Below are 27539 nucleotides of genomic sequence, written 5' to 3' on the forward strand. Positions count from 1 at the left end.
TGATTTACCTGCAGGTTCCATTGTGGCTATAGATAACTTAAAACAATGAAGAAAAAGGAGGAGGAGATCTTGACATTTCTTCAGTGATCTTGAATGAAGAAGGTACTTAAATATTAAGGTGGTGAGTGACATAAAAAGATAATAGGAATATATGAAAGCCAGTAAATGAAACTAGCTATAAACTCTGCTATAAACCATTTTTCTTTCGCAGTCTAAGGTAAGTGGATTCTAGAAAGCTAATAAACTGTGAAAAAAGTAACTTAATATTAAAATACTAATGAAAAAGACTTTATTTCAGTATAAAATTTGAAATCCTTTCCTCTAAAAATGTCTTTAAATTGTTTTTAACTCCTACTCCTTGAAAATAGCTGAGGTGTGTCTTCATCCTAAACAATGCCACGTTAGCACAGAGTCTGAATTCAAGGAACTAATAGAGGGGAAAAAAATCTTTTTGAGAGCTTCTGGCCTCCTGCAGGTTTTTGGTTGCAAAAGTGCTATGTGAAGTGATCTACTTCTCTTTAACTGGCCATGAAAGTTAAAGATCGCTAGCAAAAAAGCATTGTTTCCAAAATCCAAGGAAAAAATTGAATCGCTGGAATTGAAGGATGTATTTGAGAAGATGTGTGACAGTATCTGTTAGCTATTAAATCTGTCTTTGGTAGGAGTTCTGGAAGGAACAGGCTTGTTAAAAATATTATATTTCTAAAAGGGCATCAAGGTTTCTTTAAATGGGGCTTCTTCAAAACAGATGTTGTATCTGAGCTTAAAAACAAATTTTGAAGCTCTTGATTGCCTACAAAGAGTGTGCATGTTTCTTTGTTTTAATTTCTGGCAGTAATCCTTGGCAGATGGAGCAGCAGTGAGGTTATTTCGGTGTAATGTAAAATCCAGGACTTCACAAAGGGTTTTGATGTGTGTTTGAATCTTGTGAACTGGTGTTTCTCCCTCTGTTTTAGTGGGGAAAATAGAAGAGCGGTGAATTTTCAGGTTATCCCTGGTGTTTCATTTAAGTTTATAAATACTTTGAGTTTTAACAACATGACTTCTCATGTGGTAGCAGCTTGCTTTCTTCTCAAAGCATGACTGCTTTACAGACATGTTTGTAACTTCTGGGGAAGGTAACATGTACAGGGTTAAATGTGAGGTTGTTTTTGTAAAGAGCACCTTAAGAGAGCAAATAATTTGAAAAACAGTAATTTTTTTGAGTCCCACCCTTTATTTTTCTTTGCTTTTTGCTTAAGTGAATAACATGCTCTGCATATAGAGTAAAGCCTTCCAAGTAAATCCTTCTCCCTGCTGTGGGAGAAATCTGTTAATTTGGCGCTTGTCTTAAATGAAATGATGTAAGCAATCCAATAATTAGGTGCGTTGCCCTTTGGGTTTTGCTGGGGGGGATCTAAACACGTGCAGGAACATGTATTTAGCCATGTAATGTGGCTACATGACTTACACAAGCGGTTCACATTCTTCCTCTTGGACTAAACACCTACATCCAAGACGGTCCTTGTCCCAAAATATGAACCATTTAATTTTCTGGTCTCTAGTTCTCAAGAATTATCTTCTCTGTCTTTTTCGTGGACATTTCAGTTCCTTTCAATGTGAAATGCAGAATTCACCAGCTAGGCCTTATCCATTTGTTGCAAATATTAAAGGTTCAGAAAACAATCATTGTGAGAACTTTCATATTGTAGTAGCAGCTATAGGTAAGACTGTAAGTTAAGACTTAACAGCTTCTTTTCCTTTATTTCTTGCCTGAATAAAAGTAAACAGATCTAGAATCGAGGTAGACCAACTGTATTGGGCGTCACAGTTGTTTTGCCATCATGGAAGCCCCGTATTTCTGATGTCTGGGGATGAGTGCAGGGCAAGGAGAGGCTGGGTGCCTGAACCAGACTGGTTTCAGAAGGGAGAAGCTTACTTGGAGTGGAAAGAATGTTTTCTTTGCAGAATGCTGTGGATTTGAGGAGGAACCAAGCCAGCACTGAACACAGGTCATGAATGGTTACAGTGAAGCTTTGTAATGCCTTCCCAGAAGTGGTGAGTTCCTTGGAAATGTACCCAGGCCACTGGCGGAATTTCACTGAGCAGCACAGGAAAAGATCAAGAGGACGGTGGGGTCCCAGATTTTACCGTGCTCCCGAGAGTGAATGTTTCAGTTGATGATACCATCTGCTTTCTGAACACAGTGGGCTTAAAATACAGTGGATTTGCCCCTACTCGCTTGAAACAAGGTTTTCCACCATCAGATTGATGTTAAGGAGTATTTCATAGAGTTCTTTTGCTAAGGGTTTCTGATTTTCCCTTTCTCAATATGGTTTCATAGGCTGCTCCTTAAACCGGGGCAGAGTTGGAGGGATTCTCTCACCCTAACTCGGTGGGGCTGGTTACTGACACCTCCTCAGACTGGATAATTTAAGACCCACTGACCTGCCTTGGGAGCAGCAGGACCCTGATGGCAACACCTCAGGACCTGAGCCAACCTGCCTTCTACTAGGCTTTCAACAGCACCTCCAAATTCACTGCTTGCCTTTGCGTTTGGCTTTTCCATGGGCTCTGTGAGGAGGCAGAGCTCCCACTGTGGAAGGCAGCCAGTGTGACAGCGAGTAAATAAATAGAAAGGTGCTGGAAGAGCTATGAAAAGATTGAGAGATACGGAGTCCTTCCACGCTGTTCCCTCTGGTGTCACGCAGAGCAGCAATTATCTAGTGGTGCCATTTGAGGTTCACATTGCAGGAGCTGCTGTAGTGGAAGTGGAGTCTGCTTAAATTCCTGGACCCTGAGCAAGGCTCATAGCAACACCATGAACCCATTTTGCAGTCTGGAAACTGTGAACTGGGGTTGTTTTTCCTAAAAATGTAATTACTAGGCTTGATTTATGATCAAACAGAAGTTTTCAAATGGCTTCTCAACTCTGGTCCAGAAATCCATAAGCCTATGTCATGTGGAGGAAACCCAAAACACAGACGTGTTTTTTTTCCTGTCGTTGTTAGTAAATGTTATTAAGAAAATTAAATGTTGAACTAGATCCTATGGGCTTTATTTGAGCTATAGTATGAAGATAGAGTGAAGGTGCTACGGGAAGCCTTCTGGTGAGTGGTGTTCCAGCCTCAGACAAGATACTAACACTAAGCCGCCTTTCTGGCAGCAGACGAGTGTATGACTTTGCTGGAAGAGATGATTGCAGAAAGGTTATGAAGGAGGTCTGGAGAGCAATAATTCTAAATAGCGCTTTAGTAATGATGTCATTTAAACAAAAAAAGTAATGTTAAACATTGAGCAATGAACTCCTTTGGATTGGGAGCAACACAGGGCCACTGGCCAAGAGGCAGAAGAACTTCTATAGCAGAAGTTGCATGGTGGAATAAAGAGCTTGTGCAAAGTCCAAAGCATGCAAGGTCGTGATGGAAGAGCCATATTAGAATAATCCTGAGGAGTGGCAGGATAAATAATCCAATATTTTCTGTGAGTAGTATATCCACTTGTGATGAGTCCATGTGTCTTGAAGTCAGAATCCAAATCCTGGGGGAGCTGGAGCACTGGAACAGCGTGAGTGATTGCTGTGATCTCAGACAGATCTTGAACTGTTCTCTTGGGGCTCAAAACAAATGCAGTGATAATCAGTACTTACCTCCTCTACTGAGGAAGCAGAAAGGCTGAAACAAAACAAGGGATATTATTCTTGTGGACTTGACAACTCGATGAACATCAGGAAATATCAAAAATATAATTTCAAAACTATTGGTTTAGCTTTTTCTTTAAAGGCTGATCCATTACGGTGCTGCAAATGGTCTGAATTGACGGAGCACTCTCAGGCTGGAGTACAGAGATCAGCCCTTTACTACCAAGTACAAACAGTTCTAAAGAAATTCCCACTGAGCTCAGCTATGAACAGCTGAAGGCCTGGTCAGCTTTGTAGGAGGCTGCACATGCCTTGCTCCTTTTTTTCCTTTTTATACCATTTGTTCTATATTCCGCTAGAGGCCACCACAAACCTCATCTGAAAAAAAAAAAAAGAGAAAGGGAGGGGGCACCTGCAGTGCTAAATGGCAAAAGCTCCTGTTTTATAGGGAGATTTAGAACTGGAACTTGGATCTCCCTAGAAACGACTTCTCCCGCTGTGTTAGGAGTAACTCCCAGATGTGACTTGAAGCCAGCAAATGATCTCAGGCTGGGAGATCAGATTTTGCTGAGTGTACAGGGTTAGACATGTTCCTGACTCTTTCCAGAAGTTCTCCTATCCAAACCATGCATTGATATTTGATTTCCTCGGGAAATATTGGCCTTTTACTGCGTTTGTGTATAGAGACTTGAAGTTGCAACATTATTCTCCAGCAGAAAGTTGCTTTTGTCATTGCTATTTATTCACCTGAGGCGTGGGGTTCCTGGAATTGTGTGCGCTTTCCTGGAAGAAGTGTTGAGGGGTGTAATGGCTTGTGCAGAAAGCATTCAAAGACTGAAAAAAGATGTCAACGAGAGAGGAGGGAGCTGGGGCTGAGGGAGAGCTCTCGGATTCCGCTCTCATGATGGGTATTTCTCTGGCTGTTGTTTTCTGGGGAACTCAGTGTCGCTTACACCCGAAGTGTTTTGGCTTGAATAAAGGTTAAGGGAAGAAATGACTGCTGTGCTGGCCAAAAGCGATTGGCCTTTATTAAGGGAAGCATTGCAAAAATAGAGAGGATCCAACTTCTAGTTTCCATGTGGAATTAAAATCAGAGTCACTCTGTGACCATCACAATTAGGTTACTAAGTGTCTTTGCAACCTTTGGATGGGAAGAGCAGTTTAGATGGAGCAAGGACTTACTCTGAATCTCTACGCAGAGCCTGATACTGAAAAATATTGTGAAAAAATAGATATATATTTGCTTTTATGGCTGTTTTTCAGCTTTGGGTGGGGTCGGGAGAAGGAATTGCCAGAAATCTCCAGAGCCAGTTCATTCCTGTGAGATTTCTGGTCTGATATTTTCTTGAAAACTCAAGAGGTTTGGATTCATCTCCAGGCTCCATCTTTCTGGAGAGCTTCCCACCACTTGTGAGCCCGTGTACATGCCATTTTTCCATTTCTCTAGGGGTGAATAAAAAACCCAAACCATAGTCTGGATGATGTTGAATTTTCCTCTGAGTTTATAAATGATGTACAAAGAAGCACAATTTTCGGATAAAACCAGTAATCTGTAATGTCTCAAAGCTTAGGAAAATAAAATGTGCGTATGAAAGGAGATGTATGATAAGGTGACCTGACAGCATTTGCGCCAGGAAAAGCACACATTGGGTAGCCCGTGGCTGCTTTGTTTCCACAGTCCATGGTGCTGGTGAAACAAGGAATTTCACAAATGCAAATGTTTATTTTCAGGCTAATAGGCCTCTTGAATAGATTATTTTGACTTGCACCTGTTTAATATTACAACTTGGTAGTAGTCTGGACCACGTAGCTGCTGATAGCATGTCTAGAAGATACAGGGTTTGTCATTCTCTGCTCATCCTCAGGGAGCTGGCATCCTTTTGTGGTCAAGATTTTGGGAACAATTAATCACAGGCATAAAAGACAGTTTTGAAGAAGAAGAACCATTCTTGTTTGCTTGAAATCTGACAAAAGTTATTAGTCAGTTGAAGCAGGGTATAAGTGAAAAAGATGGAGATGATACTCTGCTTTACCACCATCATAAGAGGAAGAATGATTTTTGTGGAATACTAAGGCTCTGCTATAATAATAAACCCATTTTCTTTTTTCATATTCAGGATTCTCATTTTACATATGGATAATGAGACGACTTTAGAGAACAGCCTTGACAATCTGCTGGTGCTTCCTCGATCCCGCTATTCTTTGTGCCCTCCATGGGTGTCCTCGTCATCCCCATTCCACAGCAATCAAAGAAAGCGTCTACACTTGAAGAATTTTCCTTGTAATTCATAAAGGCTTTTCCCCCCCATTTCCCTTCTGCAAGAAAAAAATCATATTTCTGCATGCAAGTGTGAAACTACTCATATTAGAACTGAACTGAAGTGTGTAGCCTGTTCCTGAGATGAGACAAAGAGTGTTGCATTTAGTTATCAACTCCTTTTTCCCCTTTCTCTGTCCCATCCGGGATTTTGAAGAGTTGTATTTAGAAAAAGTGATGGTCAGGCTTTGACCTAATGCTTCCAGCATCCCCGTAGCCTGTGAAGATGCGAGGGGGGATTAGTACAGAGTGATCCTTTCTTCCTCTTCGTGGAAGTTAACCCTACTTTTCAACAGTGAAAAGGTTTATGTCTCCTGCAAACAGCTGACTCCAAATTACATTTTTACAGAGTACTTCAACAGTGGTCTTTTGATCACTGGTGTCCTGAAAAGACCTGATTGCTCAGGGCTGGTTTTGCTTATTTCCAGCTGTTCAATCCCACTAGATATCTTCCTTCTGGATTTTTTTTTTTTTTTTAATGCAAGCAAGTAGAGCTAATTGCTACGGAGAGGTTATGTGAAAAAGATCAAATGGAAAAGGAAAAAAATGGCCCCTGTTGCAGTCAGTAAGAGAGGAAATGTCAAGAGAGCTATCGTTACTCTTGAATCAACAGTTATTAAAAAGCTGCAGCTTTTTGCTGCGTATATCCAGGAGACCTGAACAGGTTTGCTTAATATAACTTCTGGCCTGGAAAATTTTTTGCTGTTCCCTCGAGATGCCCACAGAAAGGACGAGCTTTGTGGTCTGTGCGAACACGGCGATCAGAACTCCTGCTCCGGCTTAACCACTTCACACTTCTGAGGCAGAATAAACTGCGAAGTTCAGATTTTCTCTGGGTTTTTGGGATGCGACCATAGAAAGCGCGGTTGTCTCCTGCGAGTGGATGCTAAACTGTTCCTTGGCTCTCTCTATAAAAAGCAAGGTTTTCTTTGGAGTCCCAAGCCAAACGTTTCCCTTTTTTTTCCCTGCTGTTCTGTTATGTATTTGGCTGCGCTCTCTGTCCCAAAGGTGTCTGTGTTCTGGTGGTATTAGGTATGAATAGATTGTCGAGTTCCTTGGGATCTTCCTTGCTGAAAGGCACGATGGAAACCTGAACTTTTTTTGAAGCCTCCTGGCAAAAGGCTTATGGTGTGTGCCAAATTGTGGGCAGCAGGCAGTAATTTGAGGACAGCAAATGCTCATCTATGTAATGCTTGTATATATGATACAGAAATAGCGTTATTTATGCACAGTGTGTGCATTTATGTATAGCTACTGGACTAATCGTGTAGACAGCTCCAGCAAGATATCAGAGTGGTTTTCCAGGCTCCCTCAGGTTCACTTTTCTGCCTATGAAGAGGTCAATGCTAGAAGTTTCTTTTTGAGTTACGAAGTCCTGGTACATGACCAAAACCAAGTCAGCGCTCCCCAAGAGAGCTCACGAGGCTGTTAAAAAGTGTACGTGCTGTCTGCCCACCTACACGTGTGACCTCAGAGCACTGAGCACTTCCAGTCCCCTCTGCAATGAGACAATTCCTGTTTACACCCTTGCTGAAGACCCCCGGATTACACAATGCGAAGGTTTGACCACGGAGACGAATTATATACATAATTTAAAGCAAAAGAAAAACAAGACTGCTTAGGAGAGCTCTTGTTTTTAAGGTTTGCCATCCCCAAGAGTTTTGGGAAGTGGCTTAGTGAGTACTGAGCAGCGAGTGGAAGCAATCGGTAAAACTGTTATTGTCATTATGACTCTGGGAGGTGTCTTTTAGTAGCAAAACCCAAAAAGGGAGACCAGGGCCAAAGCAGTTTGACTGAAAAAACTGCATACCCTGAGCATTAATGATACTCCCAACAATAATTCCCAGCAAGACGTGATGGCTTAACCATCGCATCAGTTTGCATATCTCTTGGTCAAAACAGCCTTTGGTCTTCTTTTTTTCCAGTACAATTCAGATAATTATTCCCAGTTCCCTCAACGAATCTGAGCTCCCGCTGGCTCCTGGAGCAATAGTAGCTCATTGTTGCAAATGAGCTTAATCCAGTGTTAGTCGTCTTTATTGTCCCTAATAGAAAATGGCATGAATAGTAAAGGAAAAAATGCGAGATGTTTCCTGTAAGGTTTTAACAGCCCTCTTGGGTGTGCGATTACGACACATGCTGGGGAATGGTTTGGAGCAGGGTGGTGTGGGGAGCAGGAGCTCTGGCAGCGTTTTACACCCCATCTGGGAGGCTCGTTACCGTGAGGGGAAGGGAAGGATGGGACACAGCTCATCTTCATCGGAACGTGTCACCGCTTCTCAGCCCCTTGGCCTTCCCATTTGTCATCGTTTGTCTGTGGCAGGGTTAAAGGTGAGGCAGAGCAGAACTGAATCAGGGCTGGTATGAAATTTGTGGGCCCTTCGATTGGCCTCCTGCCCTCGGTTTTGTAAAAAAAAAAAAAAAACTTAGTTCCAGGTGTCTTAGTTCTTTTCAGACAGGGTGGTGTTGACACAATATCTCAGGCATTTTGGAGGGGGTGGGATTGTCAGTGTGGGACCCAGGAGTGCGGAACACTTGACAGCGCTGCGACCTTTCTAGAGACAAATTAGATGATCGAAACTCAGCAAGCCACTGGGAAGTTCCGGACCTTATTTTAAATGAAGGACAAGATTCAGGGTGATCTTGTAGCCCCATCTCTGCATAGACCTTGCACATATATTGTGGCTTTGTCACCAGTCCTGTCAATAGCCTGAGGGGACTCCCTGGATGGAGCTACTAGTTACTAAGTCATCTAGTAACCTAGACCGCCCAAACTGTCCAGGGCTTTTAGTTATTTGATATTTTCTTCTCTTGCAGAAGTTTCTCAGAGTTCCTGCGTCATCATGTGTCATTTTCTCAGCCAGTGCGGGCAGAATACGTCACTTCCAGGAACATCAGCCACGTCCAGCACTGGTAAGGCTGCCCAGACAATATGTAGTATCACTTATTTTAGATGAATGCGCATTTTTTTCTTAGTGTCTTTCCCAGCCAGTGTTTGTGAATGAAGATTCGGCTTCAGCGGGGAAAGACAGTTTAGTTATTCCAGTGATGGCACGAGCCTGGGCTTCCAGGTCCGATTTACTCGCGTGGTGTGACCCAGCACGAGCCACTTCGCTTCTGAGCGATTCTGTTCTGCGTCCGTGGAGCAGGATTCTTCCTCAGAAGAGTCACGTGGCAATAAAAAGTGAGACCATTTAGCTCTCTGGTTGCTACAAATCAGTTATCTTGTTGGGAATCTCATTAGAGAGATCAAGAAACAAAAACTTGTGGGACCAGAGCTGCTTCTGAATTTTACTGGTGGCTTCCTGGGTCAGGTCCAAAGGCTCAGGGAGTCTGTCCTGATGACACACTTAGAAATTTTCAGACTAGCACCGTTCTTTTCCCTCTTTTCACTGAATTTAATTTTTTTTTATAAAGGTGGGGGGGGGCTTATTGCAGCAATTTCTCAATATATGTTTGCTGGCTTACAAATGTCTCCTCCTTATGAAACGTGCGTGTGTCGTATTAGCTGTTTGACAGCAAAAATATTGGAAACCCCCTCCTCAGGTTGTGCTGATTCTGTTCCTGTTGTTGGTTGGGGATTTGGAGCTGAGGGGAAAACAAAGAGTTTGACTGTGTCCTCAGCTCATCAGTCTCTTTTTGTGGGTGCATCTCTGCACCTTTTTTCAGAACCCATTTTGCCGCTGGTTTTATGCGCTCTGGTTGTTGCCCAGCGTTATGTTATTCTGCCTATTGTCACAGTGACTTGTGTGAATTTTTTTTTTTTAGCTCATGTAAATGGCTTTGCTGCCATTAGTCAAATTCCATTAGTAGGGTAGAAAACAACAAGATGAATGAATGATAAATTTAAAAGCACACATGGAGCTGTGTCAATTTATTATATTTTGCAGGCTTGATTCTCTGTCATTGCAGATTTCTATTGATTAAATGAAAAAAAACCCATCAAAAGTACTTATAAAAGGTCTTGAGTGAGCTGCAGTGCCTTGCTTTCCCCAGGAATTCAAAGTTAGAGACATAAACCAGACTGCAGCAGGCTGTAACTCTTCAAACACGTAACAAACCACAACCTATAATGGATTATTCTATCTTGCAAGGGATGAGGCGGAAGGGGATGTTTCCAGGTATTGACTGACAGATTTTGTGTGCAATATTTGCATCAATTTAGGTGTTTATTTCAAATAATGAATCTGTCTTCCATAAAGCATTGGTGTTATTCTTTACATAAATCAGTTAATACCTAAACTTTTTAAACTCTGGACTGCAAATAACTCTAAGTACAGATCATTTAGGAATCCTGTTTGTTGAGATTGTGTTTTAGCAACGGATTAAATAAGTATTTGTATATAATCAAGCTGTAAAATGATGTTTTGCAAACTTTTGAAAGCAGATTTTCGTTTTGTCTGGGAGCACATAGTAGAAAGGTGGGACAAGACTGAAGATTCTGGTGGCAGCTGAGCCTCAAACTTCAGTGTGCAGAGCTTGTCACAGGGTGGATCTTTGGAATTTGCAAATATTAGACAATAGCACTCAAAATAAGCAGATGCTGAAAAAACTGTACTGTGAAATTCTGATGTATTCGGCTTCTTACTGATCTGCTCATGAGTGAACCAGAAGTATTGCATGAACGTGTCGGGTTGGTTCAACTTCAGCCGGGATCTCGCAGTTCACCACAAATATAACACGTCTTCTGAGTCACGGAGAGTTTATGTATTGTGACAATTAACCAAAATCATGCCTGATTATGATTTAATTGAGACTTCAAGACTTGCATTTCTCTTAGAACTGTCGGCAGTCTGCAATGACAACGATCATTTTTCATCTCCACCTTTCTATCTTGGTTATACAGAATTTAGAAGCCGGGTATGTTACCAGGCGCTTTTACCAAAGCAGAGAATTGAAATGCAAGTTTTCAAATATATAGTGCTGCTTCAAATAAGGGACTAATCTGCTCTCCGAGTCCACGGTGAATAAGAAAAAGAAGCAATGAGCTTAAATAGCTTGTAGAAACATTTCCTAACATATATAAACAATATAAACCATTTAAGAACGGGATACAGAAGTCTTTGTGAAGAGTGGCACTGGTACCATGGATCCTCTACTGGGAGGAAAAGGAGATGGTTTTGTGAAATCCTTGCTGGTCACCTTTTATATAATTAGGAATCTTACAATGATTAATATATAAGAGACTGTAAAACACTTAGCATACCATTGCAGAGGGTGTAGGTGTTTTTTCACTTATTTTTAGAACTTGACCTTACAAGACTGAAAAATAAGTTTTTCCTTCTGACTTTTGCCCTTCGCTTGGCAAAGATTAGTTAAAAACACAGAGATGGAAAAATATTTAAACTTTAAACTAGTATGAGCTTTTCTTTTTTGCTGTTTGTTTGTGTGCTGCTTTCATTTGTGATGTCAACTGCAGTCAGGGAAAAAGGTGTCACTAACCTGGCACTGCACAGAATGCAAAAACACTTGGACACTGAAGCCCAAATAAACACTATCTCTTGCTCGCTTTTTTTTTTTAATCAGTAATGCTTAAAAAATTATATTGACAAATCTGGAGGATGTTTCCTATCAGATATTAATAATAAGAAGTTCAGATATATCAGTTACTTTTGAATTTGTCCTTTTTAAACAGTCACAGGCACCCAGAAATAACCAGGTGGTAACCAAACACTGATCTGCTACTCTGTGTTTGTACTGTGTTAGAGCAGTGATTTACAGGGATTTCTAGGTCTCAGCTCTGAATATAGAAAGGTATAAAATGAGTCCAAGGAAAATAAAGGTAGGAATGACCTCACCATGTCTTGCTCAACTCCAGAAAGCTCTGCAGAAACCAGCTACATTTTAATTTGTACAGTTATTTTGCTACCGTCAATGATCCCAGAGACCGTTTCAGGCTACAGAGAAATGTCTTTGGCTTTCTAGAAGAATGTAAAGATATATTGATTTCTGCTTCAATTTGTTCAAATATTGAAAATTGGTGTCATGTGGATTTAATATGCTTTGGTTCATTTCATTTACTAATAGAATAAGTGAGCAATAATAAGCACTCTTCTGTCACCATGCTACCAGTTGTTGCTGGAACTACGAGTTCCAGCTACTGCAGAACTACCAGTTGTTGCTGGTACCCAGGTAACACATGCAAATTAATTTTCAGTAGAAATTCGCTTGGTGCAAGAACGTGTAAAATCTGTCTGCTGCCACGTCCCCGTAATATAAAACTAATAATATTTATTTGCTTGCTTTAGTGAACATGCTTGCTCACCAGCGCCTGCAAGACTGCACCCAGCTGCCTTCAAGAATTGTGCACAGCCACAGGGATGGGAAGTTTTTCCTGAACGCGGGAGGTCTGAGGTCAAAATGGGAGAGAAAAAAAAAATCTTTATGTAAATAGGCAAAGATCCTGCTGCTCTAACACTTTAAAGACTGAGCTACTGTTTCCTGGGGCTTTCCTGTGTGCATCCCAAGGGTGTTGTGTGATCAACAAACTGACAGATTTCACAATCAAACAGTGCGAATGTGTGATGAAGAATTTCACTCGTTTGCAGACTTAACATTTTTTACCGTTTCACTCGCAATTTCCTTGATGTAGCAGCTCGAAGGTTTTCTTTGGGCAGATTTTCTTTGGCTGTTCTAGGTGGATTTCTCAATCCGCGCTGTGTCTTCTGATGGAAAGTGCTGGATTGAGACTGACTGATGGAAAATGCTAAAGTGAGACTCATTCCTTCACAGACAAGGAAAGGCAAATTCTACCGTCCTGTTCGTGCCGTCACTTCTGCACCGCGTCCTTCCTTTCCACAGGCCTGGGTGGGGGGTAAGAAGAACATCAGCTTCTAAGGGCTGGTACCTTTGCCCCATCCCTCTCCGAAATAGGATGCAGTAGCTCCTCTTTGGAGCTGGAAGATGATTCAATAATTCTGCCCCGAGTGTGAGTGGTGAAACTGTCTTTTGGGAGTTTCAAGAGCCTTTTCTGAAACTCTAGTGAAGTCCAGATGTCGCTTTTGTGATCTTGTGAGCAGTTGTAGAAGGAAAATCTGTGAGGGATAGGGCTATGAATCATCTGCCTATCCTGTGTCCATGAAGAAGAAAAAAAAAAAAATCCAAAAAGAATCCATTGAATTCTGGAATTTTCTGACCTATTTTGGTGCAAACTGGTCTAAAAAAAAAAAAAAATTTAAACTACTCTCCTGATGAGTTTCTCATATTGTTTACTTTTGTAACGTTCTCTGTGGACTAGCAGCCAGAAATGACGTCCACCCCTCGTCCAGCATCAGAGAATAAGAACTTCAGAGGAAGGAATGCAACTTCATAAATAGCAAACCACAGACACTAATGGGGAGCAGAGGCGAACCTGCAGGTTAAAAATCCGTTGCAAGAGAAGCCGGGACATCCACACTGCCTGGAGAGTCCAAGATGATTGCAGCTCTAGCCTTTGTTTTTCTCCTCTGCCTCTCCTGTCCTTTTTCATCATGTCAGCAGAGAAGAATAGGTAAGTAACTTTAATTATCTCTATATTTTCTGGGCTCATATGCTTTCTAGACTCTTATGAAAATTCTATTTTGCTGGAGGGAGTGAGGCAGAAGGTAATAGTGCAACTGCATCTACTGAATCCCAGTGTTGAGGGATTTTGTAGTTTCATATGAAACTTGAAGCTTAACTGTCTCAATGTTCAGTCTTAGATTTTTTTTTTCCCAGTTCCCCTCCTAAGTAGTGAAGTTTTTTTAAAGAAAACCATTTATTCCGGGGCAGCTGGAAATTGTGTTGTGTTTTGTGATGACCTACAAGAGACGCTTCACATGAATCTGCATTTTGCATGTGATTGAGGTTAAAAAAACAGGTCATACAGAATGTCCTGTGGATATTCTCTCTGCTGTGCACACGGAGCTGGGGAATCCCTGACTTTTAGGAGCGTAGTCATGCAGAATTCGTTACCAAAGTTCCACTTCTCTGAATCCTCAGCTGAAAGAGGATCTGGGAGCTCCGACTGTCCTAGAGATTCCGGCGTGTGCTCATGGAGACAGAACGAGTCCAGGAGAAGTCATGGGAATGTCTGCGAGTGCATAGATTTCCTTTGGAAATCACTCCTGAGTGGTCAGATTGTTATTGTGAATTTGAATATTAATAAAAAACCCCCAAACTTTTATTTGAAATTACATCATGCTACTAAGGATGGAAAATTTTCCCCAGGAATAGCAGAAGCTGCCTGAAGCCTTTGTGCAGAGCTTATTCAAAACCTCTCTTTGAAGTTAGAAACTATGTGCAAGCTCCCTGTCTTCGAGAAAATAAGAAACATCACTTAATTCAGTCTTTCTGTCTTAGAATGACACATTTGTGGTACTTGCAATTTAGTTCCCAAACCAAAATGTTTTGGAGAGGTTACAAATATTCACACAAAGTCCTCTTGGTTCTGTGCGGGAAGACCCGCGAGGCTTTCGGGCTCATTTGTCACACGAGAATGCCCGAGTTGTCCTAAATCAGTAGCCCGGGTTCACACCCTGTGTGTGGCACTGGCAAATTCTTCATGTTTGAGGGGGCAGAGCCCAAATCCCAGCTCATTTTCCCCTTTCTTCACAAAGGTTTGCTTGCACTGTAGGCAAGCTGTGACTTCTGTGAGAGGATCGATTAATCTGGAAAAAACTAGAGGAATGAGCTTGTACTTTCTCACGGCAGACAGGAGGATACCAGACCTGAACTTGGTGTCCAATTGTTTTTAAATGGTTCAGGTTTTCTTAAAACTTACATAATTCTAGAAACAATGAGCTGCTTCCATTCATTCTTGTTGAGTGAAGCTAGAGTATAGATCAGATTTTTAGCATGTCTCAGAGGACTAAGCAAGCCTGGACTCTACAGATGGGAAGGAAAAGTCATGTTAATCTGCCCTAGATGACATTGTAAGATGATTTATATCCTCTGTTCAGCGTAGCTTAAATGGGATTTTGCAATGTTGCGTGGATGAGCAGATGTGTCCTTTGTGTCCCAAAGCTGCCACACGCCAGTTTGAAATTCCCACTCCCCAAAAAGAACCTGTCTCCGGCAAGAAAAAAAGCCTGTGCCACGAGAACAGGCGAGGCGACGGCCGATGTGCCTGTTTTCCACGGTTGGTGCTTGGCAGCACGTTTGCGAGAGACCCAGCGAAGAGCCTTCCCTGAGCGGTGCCCTTCGCAGCAGCTTCCCCAGCGCTGAATTATTAATTTGCTTCTTTTGGCAGCAAAACCTTCCTATGTGTGAACTGCGGAGGCTGCGCCAGATGAACAGCGACCACAGTGCCAGACTGCCCGGCCAGTTGGTTTGCTGAGGGGTAACTGGTACCTACTGGACAGGCAAAGCTGATTATCACTGTCCTGCCCAGAGCAAATTCTACCCCATGTGCAAATCTCCATTAATTCCAGCAAGCTTCTAGTTAGGAACAGGCAGCGACTGGTGCGGAGGAGTCTGGGTCTTGAATATTAAGCTGAAATTAATAATATCAGTTGGTTTGTGCTGCTAATGGCTCTTCTGTGTTTTTTTTCCCAACCACTTTGGCTTTTTTAGGAGGTGAAGTTGGGCCAGAAATGCTGGAAGAGATGAGAGAAACTAACCGTGTGCTAATGGAAGTTCGAGACTTGTTGAAACAGCAGGTAAGTGAGAAAGGGATCTAATTCCTTACATTATGCTGCACGAGAGAGATCGCTGAGTCCTCTGCCTTACGTGCTGAGTTCTGGAATTTAGGGGCACTTTAGGTGAACTGAGCATTAGAATTATTGCTCTGGAAACCAGGATCAAGAGGTGGTCTCACAATCAGATCCGTAATTCTGACACAAAGTGGATTCCTTTGAATTCCAAAACCTGCTGCTTAGAACCACGGCTGCTGAAAAACAGCGTACATAATGAACGCCTAGAAAAAAAAAAAAGGCACACACACAGAGTGGGTATATATTTAAGTGGAAAAACAAGTCACTTTTTCCTTGGTTTTGTGGGCGTGTGAAATCAGTAGAGAGTCCAAACTTGGAAGATGGCGGAGACCTTTCAGCCATCCATTAGGGTCCTGGAAAGGGAAGTCGTATGGAGCCTAAACAAGCTCTGTATTCACTCTTTCCTCTTGTTGTTTTAATCCTAAGCCTTTCTGGCTCCAGTCGTTTCTCGGGGAATTTGGAGCTTCTTGGGTGCTTAGATCTTTTCCCGTTTTAACGAGGGGATGGTGGTTTGTCTGCTCAACACTTTAAAGTATAGAAAAAGGTTCTGTTCTCCCTTCACCCACTGCGGGAGCTGAGGGCAGCAGCCTCTGCCTGCCAGATAATTGGAATGGCAGACGGGTCTCTGTGCCAGTGCAAACTGGGCGGCCTCTAATCTGCAAAAACATCTGTTGCGTTGAGCTACTCTCACATTTCAGGCTGCTGCATAAATACCCAGTGTTTACTAGGAATCAGGTCAGACATGGTTCCTGGCAGCCTCGAGCGATGATTTCCAATGTTCGCTTCCAGCTCAGCGCTGCTTCTCCATACAGGTTTTTAGTTTGTTCTTTTTCTCTCGCCACCTCCTTCTTGTTTTTTTTTTTTTAATCCGTGGCCTTTTTCTCAACAGCACTTTCAAGAAAACTCAAAAAAACAAACTTGCATATATCACTGGAGAGCCAAGGTGGCGGTTCGTAATTTCTTCCTAAAATGTACTTTTCCTTGATTCAGCATCTCGGGATGTTGGCAATAAGGATCGCAAAAGGCATAACAATAAAAGGCCAGATCTGCCCTCCTGAGACAAAGGCTGAAGGATTCTTGGCACAAAGGAATCGCCGATACTCGTTAGCCGTGCTCCGAATTCTCCCCTCTGCTCTCTGTCACTCATTTGTAATGGCAGATGTTGTGGGGATTAGATCTGTCTCTGCATTAACTATTCAAAATATGTGACCCCAGGCTGTGGTGGAGGGAGGAGAGAATCTAACACAGAATGAAAACTTGCTCTTCAACCTGGGAGCTGGCAAAGAGACGTGGGTAGGAGCTTTTGTCAAAGTGAAATGACTTAATAGTGGAAACACAAAGCGCACAGGGTGTGGAAGTGCAGTTCTGAGCAGCAGCTGTAGATGGCCAGTAAGGCTTTTGCAGGACAGGACTCTGCTGGGGTTGCTGAGGTGCTGGAGAGCTGTGTAAATGTTGGCCTGGGACTGACATGCTTCCCTGTGCCTGCCCGTATTCCTCTGTTCACCAAAGGAACTTCGCACTGATTCTTTCTTTGCTGAAGCAAGCTTGAAGGAACAGCAGCCTAGAGGAGGTCAGACAAAGTCTGGAGGGAGGAGCTTTCTTAAATAGATTCTAAATTTCCTCATGGCAAGGGCGTTAGGGCCCGAGTGGCATCAGCAACCTCAGAGATTATTCCTGTATCTGCAAAAATGGCTCAGAGAGGAACCTCCTCCTGCCCTGACCCCTGCAGTACCCAGGCTGCAGGTGAAGCAGGACGCTAGGACTGCTGCTCAGCCTCTTCTACAGCAGAAAACCCAAAGAAAGCAGATTCCTCTTTCCTTATGACGCTTGTTTCTGTGTATTCAAGTGTTTCTTGCATCTGCAATAGAACAATATTATCAAGTTAGCCTATGGAAACACTGCAGTAGGGAGTGACTGACAGCAGGGAATACAAACCTGCAACGCGGACTTTGGGGTAAGAGTGGATTTGTTTGTGAGCAGCTGTGCAGTCTCAGCCACCCTGGTTTCTGGCACTGGGGCTGTTGGTTTGTGTGGGAGCAAAACTCAGCCTTTGGCTAAGTGGTGATTCTTGTTTTCTTATAGATTAAGGAGATAACATTCCTGAAGAACACAGTCATGGAGTGCGATGCCTGTGGTGAGTAACGGAGCTGAGTCCTGTGTTCAACTGCCTCCTCCAAGTCCCTCATACCCCTTTGTCCAAACAAGTAGTAAAATGCCACCTGTGAGCTTGTTTCACAATTAACCTGAGTGTTTCACAATTAACCTGAGTGTCACAGAGTAACGCTCAATATTAGCGATATTTGGGGGTTTTAAACACGACATTCTGCACACATGGACTGGTGTTCATGCTGTTCTCATGGTTCCATGGCAGCTGAAGCTATTACAGGGTGCAGAAGTAGCCTTAAAATGCTCATCTTTCCTTCCTGCGCTTCCACTATTTCTGAACTAAGCTTTGTTCATGGTTTTGTGACACACCACGCTGTATTTCTCAGCACTGGGCTGCGGAAAGCTGCCCAAGCCCGTCTCCTGATCCCCTGGCCGATGGTGGAATTGCCTGGGAACACACGGGGGATCCCTGGGATGGAATTGGCCACTGCTGAGCTGCAATTGAAGAGAACGTCACCCCCAGGAGGCCTCGCTCTGCTGTTCCCTCCATCCCAGTGCCGCCACCAGCCAAGCAAAGGGGCTCTTTACAGAGGATTTAGGAAACAGGCTCATAAATTTTCCCATATAAATCTACCCTCTGCTCCCCAGTAAATGATGTGTTTTTTTCTTTAACAGACTGGAACTTGTTTCCAGTATAGCTGGCTTTCAGAAAGCCTGGTTCCTGGAGATGCTCTATAATTTGCCAGTACGCTCCAAGGGTGGAGCAGTAACCATTTCTGCATTTGGAGAGATTGGAGTTCTGCTGGAGAAGAGATTAGCCCGAGCTTTGGGGAGCTGCAGCACAGAAATGCATTAATCCACAGCAATTGTTTTAATAATTGGCTCATAAAGCTGTCCTGAACGTTCTGTCGCTTGATTTCTGCCTTCCCCACTTGCTATTCTGCGTTACACGAGTTCTTCTCCCGTATTCCTTACTGCAGAATTTCGAGCCTCTTTTAGTCAGGCACTGAACAACGTGACTCACAGCACTCGTGTGCTTCTCTAATTATTTCTCAGAAAGAGAATAGTGAAGAGAGGAGGTCTTGTTTTTAGTGAAGATTTTGTTGCTGGTGGTGGTAGAGTGTTGGTTTTTGTTTTGTTTTGTTCCACATTTTTTATGTTGGGCTTTTAAGCTGGAGAAACTGGGAGGAAAACGTGTCCTTGCCACTTTGCAGTAGTGGGTGTAGGAGACTTGTGACAATTCTAGATTCTGGGAGAGTTTACTCCCAGTTTTGAATTGGCCTTCAGTGAAGTTCTGCATCCCATGCAGATTAATTTTGCGAATTCTCTTGTGCTGTGGGTCAGGTCATGGGGATAAGGCCAAAAACCTGGCATGTGGCCTAAAACTTGAAGGGAAGCTGGTGTGGGGACGGGCAGTGACAGCTCTGTTTTTAACGTCCCTCTTGTCCCCCAGGCATGCACACCGAGGCCACGGGCCCCGTCATCACCGTGACACAGTTTAACAGATGCCTCCCCAACTCCTGCTTCCCCGGAGTGACCTGCACCGAGACCGGCACCGGGTTCCGCTGCGGACCCTGCCCCCCGGGTTATTCGGGCAACGGGACCCACTGCACAGATATCAATGAGGTAAAAACCAAGCGGGTCAGGCTGGAAGTTCTAAAACTGGCTGGTTTTTCTTGGAGTGGTGCGGGTTTGTCTTGTGGTTGTAAAGAAAAGTCTTGTGAGCTGAAATTCAACAGAAGCTGAAATTCAACAGAAACATCATTTCGCGGGAAGGAAATCTAAATCTCACCCTCCCTTAAGCTCTGTTCTGTGTTGGGTTTACAACCACCCTGGCTAGGCAATTCTTTCTGAAAGATACAGAGGCTCAAACTAAATAAATCTTTTGGTTTGTACCACACAGGAAGGTGAGTTTGGGAGACCAGAACAGTCCCTTTTATGATCTTTTGAGCTAATGGCTGCTGAGTTGTTAGAGATAAGATTTATTATGTGTGGAACAGAATCAAATGCTTCCCGAATAGTCCTTTATAAAATAAATCTTACCACATTACTCGTATGGCTTTACTTCTGCCTTTAAATCAAACCTTGCTAGGCAGATACTCTTTAATTTAATTTTTTTTTTGTGGCATCCCATCAAGTTTCCTCTCTGTGTGTATCAGATCTTTACTCAACCGTTAATTTTGCATATCCCTGAGACTCCTTAGTTCTGTGGTTTCCAAACCATAGTCCTGTGCTCACTGATTAGTCCACCCAGCAACTCTTGTCTTTCAAAGCCGTGTCACCTCTATAGCGTTTCATTTAAAAACCCGCTGAGGTTAAAAGGATTGATGAGAGATTTTGAGATTGATGATAATCCGTTAGTCACCCAAACGTGGGAACTGCTCTGTTGCTGTAACGCATCTGCCAGGACAGAGCAGAAAAAATCAGTAAAAATAAGAGTGTTGGAGAAAATAAAGCAAGCATTAATAGCAGTTTTGGAAAGACAATCGCTTCCCAGAGTAGTAAACAAACAACTGTTGTTGTCTTTCAAAACCAGTGTAAGAAATTATCCAGTTCTCTGGCTTCAGAGACGGCCAGGAAGGGAAGTGGGAAGCGAAGCCAGCTCTTTGCCTGGGCAATTGATGTCACCTAAAAAGAATTAGTCCTGAAAGTTGATTTGTTTTACTTGTCTGCACATACTGGAACTTGGGAGAACAACTGAGCTGGGGAAGCTGCATTTTCCACTTGCGAGGAAAGCCAGGAACTTCTATGCGTTTTTGGTTTATTCTTTCAAAATAAAAGTACAATAGCTGGGTCTCACCCAGCTCTGAGAGCTGCCTCGCAGCTGGCCTCGTGCGAGCCCGCCGCACAGAAATCCTCTTTCTCGTTTGCAGTGCAACGCAAACCCCTGCTTCCCGAAAGTCCAGTGCATCAACACCAGCCCTGGGTTCCGCTGCGATCCCTGCCCGCCCGGCTTCACCGGCCAAACGGTCGAAGGGGTTGGACTGGCTTATGCCAGGGCCAACAAACAGGTAAGGCCCACGAACATTTCTGTCTCCTTCAGATGCCATTAACTCTTTCCCCTCTGTAATCGTCATTCAAAGCTCTTGGAGCCCTTAAAGAAATGGGAGGGAAATCCCAGATTCCTGGGTTTAGCGGTGGGAAGACTGGTGCAGTGAGGGACTCGCCACGGATGTCCTGGCACATCAGCAGCAAAGGAACCTCCGTCCGAGCCCTCACCTCTGCTGAATTTAGGCTGGACAAAATGTTACGTGTCAGCTGCCTTTGTGGCTGTGAAGCCAGCCTGGGACACCCTTCATTCCTACGACACAAGAGAGCTGCTGCCTCTGCCTGCATCCCCTACAGCTACAGACAGATTAAAGTGAAAAAAACGAAAAAACACCTAGTCTTAGTATGCTTTATAAGAATACATTGCCCAAAGCAGGGCAGGCGTGTGGCTTGTGTTATTCAGCGAGCCGCTGGCTGCTCACAGGACGCAGCCTCTGACCTTCCTGCTCCATGGACTCTGTTCTGCCCTGTTCCAGTGAGGAGCTGCTCTCCAGCTCAGCGCTGAGCTCTGTCGCCGGGCTCAGAGCTCTGGTGACCGCAGAGGGTGAACAGCTCGTCTGGGCTCAGGATTAGTGCTGGGATCTGGTTCAAGCTTGTCTGGGGGAAAACTTTGAGCTGTGGGGTCCTAGTGAGGTGTGTCAGGGGCTTTGCTTTACACCTAGTGATGCCCTGAGTCCGTAACCTGATGTGGTATCTGCTTAGGAGTGAAGTTAATGTCTGCTTTGGTTTTTCTGGGCAGGTTTGTACTGACATCAACGAATGCGAGACAGGCGCTGCCAGAAATTGTGTCCCAAACTCCATCTGCATCAATACACGGGTAAATATTACCGGAAAGCATGTGTGGATCTCTCTTGCCCAGGCTCCGGGGCCTCTGTTTGCTGTGGCAATCCAGGACTCACGTTATAATCAATTTCCTCTTGCTTTTTCTTGCAGGGATCCTACAAGTGCGGGGCTTGTAAACCCGGCTTTGTCGGGGATCAAATCACTGGCTGCAAGAGCCAGTCAGCGAGACGGTGCCCCAATGGCGAGATCAGCCCGTGCCACGAGAAAGCCGAGTGCGTGGTGGAGCGCGACGGGTCCATCTCCTGCGTGGTAAGGGCCAAACCTCCGCGCCATCCTGGGGCTGGCTCCGCTTTCCCTGGCGCTGCGCTCGCTCTCCTGGGTCTGCCACTGCCCTCTCCTGGAGATCGCGCCTTCCCGCTCCCAACAGCCGAGCTGCCACAGGATCTCTTTTGGGTGCTCTCTGGAGAACTGGGCTGCTCCTGGCACTTCAGATCCGCGGTTGTTTGAGTTGGGTTTTTTTTGCTTGAAGTGCTGCAAATTTGTGAGTCACGGAACGCTGCACGCAGCTGAGCAGGGAGAAGCGCTGTTCCGCAACTTGCTGGAGCCAAACTATTCTGCTGCTGCATCTGTCTTTATAATCTCAGGAACAAGCAGAGAGTTTGTATCTGAGCTATTTAAAATGCTTTTTAGAGCCTAACTGTTTTCTTCCAGGCAATATTTTTCCCATAGAGCGTTGTGTACCTGGATTTGCAATGGTTTGTCCTGGTTCTCCTGTAAAGCCTTCGCTTTTGGAGGCAGAACGGCCATCGGAGGACTCGCTGGCAGCCTCATTTTGTTGATCTACTGTCTTGCAGTGCGTGGTGGGGTGGGCAGGGAACGGCTACGTCTGCGGGAAGGACACGGACATCGATGGAGTCCCCGACGAGAAGCAGCGCTGCTCTGACAAAAAATGCCGCAAGGTGAGGTGCTGTTGCCTCGTGTTTTGCTGGGAACGACCTCTCGGAGGGACGCCTAAGGAGAATTAGGCAATTTGATTTGAGGCCTTGGGTGCTGGTGAGACCCAGCCCAACCTTCAGAACTCTGGCAAAATGACACGCGGAGCTTCGCAACGGCCCCTTCGCTGCTTTTCTTGTAGGACAACTGCATGACTGTCCCCAACTCCGGCCAGGAGGACGCAGACAGGGATGGGATTGGAGACGCTTGTGATGACGACGCTGACGGAGATGGGATATTAAACGCTGAGGTTTGGATTCTGATTTTTACCCTGACATATCTAAACATACCCAGAGGTCCTGCAGAGCAACTGCCTCCACCTGTCACGTGAATTTCAAGAACGGGCAGGTCACAGCCATCAATGCTTCCTTTTAATCTGTCCCTCTCTCCCGCAGGACAACTGCGTGTACACGCGCAACGCTGACCAGCGCAACGCCGACAAGGACAACTTCGGTGACGCGTGTGACAACTGTCGCCAAGTGAAGAACAACGATCAACAGGACATCGATGGCGACGGGAGGGGAGATGAGTGTGACGATGACATGGACGGAGACGGTAAGAGCAGCCTCAGCGAGGTGAAAACTCTTGAGGGCAGCTGGAGATCCTCATAGCAGGTCCCAGCCTTCAGAGGCGGGAGCTTTACAGGAGCAGAACCCAATTCTATGATTCTCTGATTCAATTCCGGATGGGCACAAAGCCAGAAATCATAAATGCTGCTGGCCTGAGATGTACATGTTTATTTACAGAGTATTTCCAGTGCATCCAGGGTATTCCCACGGAGAAGGGGAAAGTGAAGTCACACAGGTTGCTAATTCGATTGGTCCCATCCTGTCTTGGGCCTTGAAACAGCCCTGCCTAAATCTTCCATGTCAAATAGCTAAGATTAACCCTGACTTATTTTTATAATTCTATAGATGTCTGGAGTACATTTTAAGATCAGTTGCTGCTGATCTCTTCCATCCTCCATAGCTGCTAGGATGTAATTTAAATTAAAAGTGCATAAAATGTGCACAAAATTTGAAATTGTTGATGTTACATGACCTCAGCCTTCCTAGATTTTTGCCATGTCTTACATCCAAGAGAGATTTTGCTGCGTAGACCTCAGTGGCCCCGCTGCTCTGATGGGTCGACTCTGTGTGTTTTACAGGGATCAAAAACCCGATGGACAACTGCCGAAGAGTTCCCAACCCGGACCAAAAGGACAGTGATGGCGATGGAGTAGGAGACGTGTGTGACAGCTGCCCAACCGTCAGTAACCCAGACCAGGTCAGGAAACGCTCCCGGTTTTGCCATCTTACGGGTTCCTTTCTCTCACTCGAGACAACGCTGTGTCACCTGCCTGAGGTCTGCACGCCTGGTCGCTCACCAACATCACCACGTGCAGCACAGAACGCAGTCCCTCGAGATCAAACGTCCTGGGGTAGAGAAGAGCAAGTCAGAGAGGACACGTTGCACTCTGGGCTTCTCTCTTCCCACCCCACTCATCTGTGTTTAGAAATAATGCTGCTCAAATTCAGCAGGGTGACTCATAAATTGGACAGAAGAAGCTCTCCTGCTGCCCTCAGCTCTGTTTTCAATCAGCGACCACGGCACTGAGGCCGACAAACACCTCTCTGTTCTCTTTATTGCCTCTTGGTCTATGTAAAGTTTAAATTATTATTCCTTGATTTTTCTAGAAAGATACCGATCACGATCTAGTGGGAGATGTTTGTGACACCAACCAGGACAGGTGAGAGCTTGCTGCAAAAATTATCCTTAGGTTCCATGAAATCTTGGGGATGGAGGGGGAAAAGGTGCATGTTGGCAACGCCCTGGCAACCTGGCTTGGCCTTATCCCATAAAATGACAGAACTTAAGGGAAGTGGAATTTTCTTTAGATCCCAGAAAAACCTGCCAGTGGCAGTTTGGCCGGAATATTTCTCCTCTATTCGTGTCACTAACAGCTTTAAGACTTCACCAGGCTAAAATCCCCAACTGCCGTCCTTGCTGCGGATCCTGGCTCCTAGAAAGGCATTGCATGTTGGTTTTCAAAGCACACATCAGCAGACAACCTTGACCTGTCGTTTTCTCCGCCAGCGATGGGGACGGCCATCAAGACACGCGGGACAACTGCCCGACGGTGCCCAACAGCTCCCAGGTGGACACAGACAACGACGGGCTGGGGGATGAATGTGACGATGATGATGACAATGATGGGATCCCAGATGAGAGACCTCCAGGCCCCGACAACTGCCGGCTCGTCCCCAACCCTGCCCAGGAAGACTCGGATGGTAAGAGAAGCAGCTGCGCGTCAGCTCTGCAGGAGAGATCCCATTCCTGGTGGCCAACGCTGATCACTTTGGCTCTAGAGATTAGGCAGGAAGCAAATTCTCCTTAGTCCTAACTTGAGATGGTCTTACACCATTTTCAGATCTCCAGTAACCCTGAGATCAGGATGAGATTTGGGAGAAGTTCCCTTCCAGAAGTATCTACAACTTGAGGTGTTTCTTCTGTTCACAGCATCTCTGCGAGCGGAAGCCTCAGGGTTTCTTTACAACTGACAAAGGCCGAGTTTGCTGGAGCTCTGACCATGTCTTAACATCACACAGATGCGGCCACCTTTTACTGTGCGAGCCAAGAGCTCGCTGAGCAAACCTCAGGTGCGAGGGGTAGGAGAAATTAATTAATGAAACCTCGTTACTCCTTTTCTTGTGTCCCGCTCGCAGGCGATGGTGTGGGGAACCTCTGTGAAGATGACTTTGACAGAGACATGGTGATCGACAGAATCGACGTGTGCCCGGAGAATGCCGAGGTGACGCTCACCGACTTCAGGGCTTTCCAGACGGTCGTGTTGGACCCTGAGGGTGACGCGCAGATTGATCCCAACTGGATTGTCCTCAACCAGGTAGGACCCTGCTCCAGAACCAGCCTGGACCAAACTGGGCGCAGTTTTAATTGAAAGACTCTGCAGGCTTAATCCCGGAGTCTCACCCTTGCTGTACCTCTCCTGATCACATAACGAGAGTCAAGTTAGTTCGTTTGGAGCTGTGCTAACGAGTCAACATTCGCCTTTCTCAGGGCATGGAGATTGTCCAGACCATGAACAGCGATCCTGGCCTGGCTGTAGGTGAGGCCCTTTTTTTTATCCTATTGGAAAATTCTCTCTGACAAACTGCGTGCTTCTCGGTACAGCTTTTATAAGTATTTCAGACAGTACTTTACGATTCCATCCACCTCCTGGGAAAATATTTCCTGTAGTAGGCAGAGTCTTCAGATTTGGCTTAGCAAAATCCACCAGCCCCATCTGAATCTGGAAAGAAATGGGTCTACATTTTGTTGTAGAACAGAGTATTTGTTTTCCTGCCAATTCCAGGTTACACGGCGTTCAACGGAGTGGACTTTGAGGGCACGTTCCACGTCAACACTGCCACAGATGACGATTACGCCGGTTTCATCTTTGGCTACCAGGACAGTTCCAGCTTCTACGTGGTGATGTGGAAGCAGATGGAACAGACGTACTGGCAGGCGAACCCCTTCCGGGCAGTAGCAGAACCTGGAATTCAGCTGAAGGTAAAAAAGCCGCTGAAAAAAGAAATTTGGGTAGTGGATTTTTGCCTTTTGCTTTGCTGTGCTGCTAGGGGCCAGCAGCTGCGCTCGGTCAGTCCTTCATCCACACGTTTGACCTGTCTGTTCTCTGCGTTAGGCGGTGAAGTCTAAAACCGGCCCTGGCGAGTATCTGCGCAATTCCCTGTGGCACACGGGGGACACCACGGACCAGGTGAAGCTGCTCTGGAAAGACCCTCGCAACTCCGGCTGGAAGGACAAGACGTCCTACCGCTGGTTCCTGCAGCACCGGCCTCAGGTTGGGTACATCAGGTGAGGGGTTTATGATTCCCTTTGCGTGGCTGAGAGGAAGTTTGACACACAAAACAAGCGCCTCTCGTCCCCGTGGTGAAGAGGAAGGAGAGTGTCTGAGGAACGGCGTCTGCACGGGTGTACCAGGCTCACGTTCGTGTCCTACACGTGCTGCTTCTCTTCTAGAGCTCGGTTCTACGAAGGCCCTGAAGTCGTAGCAGACACTGGAGTTGTCCTCGACACGACTATGCGAGGGGGACGGCTCGGAGTCTTCTGCTTCTCCCAGGAGAACATTATTTGGTCAAACCTGCGTTACCGCTGCAATGGTGAGTTCGTTTGCAAAGTCAAACACGGACATTTTTGCCATTTTGCTTTCAAGTTGTTAATATAATTTGTTCTTGCATCTGTAACGGGAGGTCATGCAGTAGCTTATCCTATTTTTCACTCCTAGTTCTACTTCTAATCTCTATTTTCTTTCATCTCGCCCTCTTCAGACACCATTCCAGAAGACTATGAAACGTTCAGAGTTCAGCAGGACTAACCTCTCATGCGAACGTCTGTCCAGCCAGACTCGCTTTCCAAAACGTGCTCAGCTGCCCCAACCGTCGCTCTGGTGTGAGAACTGTGAGTAACGCACCACTGCAGTTCCCCGGCATCTTCTCTACAAAGGCAACTTTCTTTAAAACGCTACAAGAACCTGTTGGAAGGGCAGAGGCGTAGACAGCAAGTGTGGACAGAAGCCTGTGCTGCTGTCAACGCTCGTTCTCTACGCCGTGTGGATAAAGATGTGCTGAGGAGTTACCTGGAGTAGCTGGAATTGAGTAAATTTAGTGTTGGCCGAGTCCCAGGAATCCTTTCCCTGCTCCAAGTGTGAATGTTCTTCTCCTTTTCAAGACCTGCTGCACAGCAAACCCAGCACTAGGCCGAAAAGGACCCAGAGAGCAGCCTCTGTACAAAGTTGCTCACAAAAACATTTAAAAAAGAAAAAAAAAGGCACTTTAAGGAGAGTATCTTTGTTCTGGAATGTTGGATAATAAATACTCTGGAATGTAATAAATAGACTTCTCCTTGGTTGTGTACATGTTGTTTTTTTTTTTTCTGAAACACTTGATATGAACGTGTAACAGAGAAACCCTCAAAAGCTGCAGGCGACAGCACGGCCGCAGTT

At 45.0% G+C, this 27539-nt stretch overlaps 1 protein-coding gene across 1 annotated transcript; it reads left to right on the forward strand.

Moving 5' to 3' along the window:
* Positions 1-13179: 13179 nt before the first annotated feature.
* COMP (cartilage oligomeric matrix protein) lies at positions 13180-27450 on the forward strand. Its single transcript, XM_065652829.1, has 19 exons — positions 13180-13425; positions 15468-15553; positions 17690-17741; positions 19167-19339; positions 20587-20724; positions 21501-21578; positions 21695-21853; positions 22399-22503; positions 22680-22787; positions 22933-23092; positions 23685-23803; positions 24214-24266; positions 24614-24807; positions 25243-25421; positions 25595-25643; positions 25890-26086; positions 26220-26392; positions 26558-26697; positions 26866-27450. Exons 1-19 carry the CDS (start codon positions 13350-13352, stop codon positions 26910-26912), a joined length of 2286 nt encoding a protein of 761 aa, XP_065508901.1. The 5' UTR covers positions 13180-13349; the 3' UTR covers positions 26913-27450.
* Positions 27451-27539: the final 89 nt, after the last annotated feature.

This window comes from Caloenas nicobarica, chromosome 27 (genome assembly GCF_036013445.1).
Source record: "Caloenas nicobarica isolate bCalNic1 chromosome 27, bCalNic1.hap1, whole genome shotgun sequence".
Lineage (NCBI taxonomy): Eukaryota > Metazoa > Chordata > Aves > Columbiformes > Columbidae > Caloenas > Caloenas nicobarica.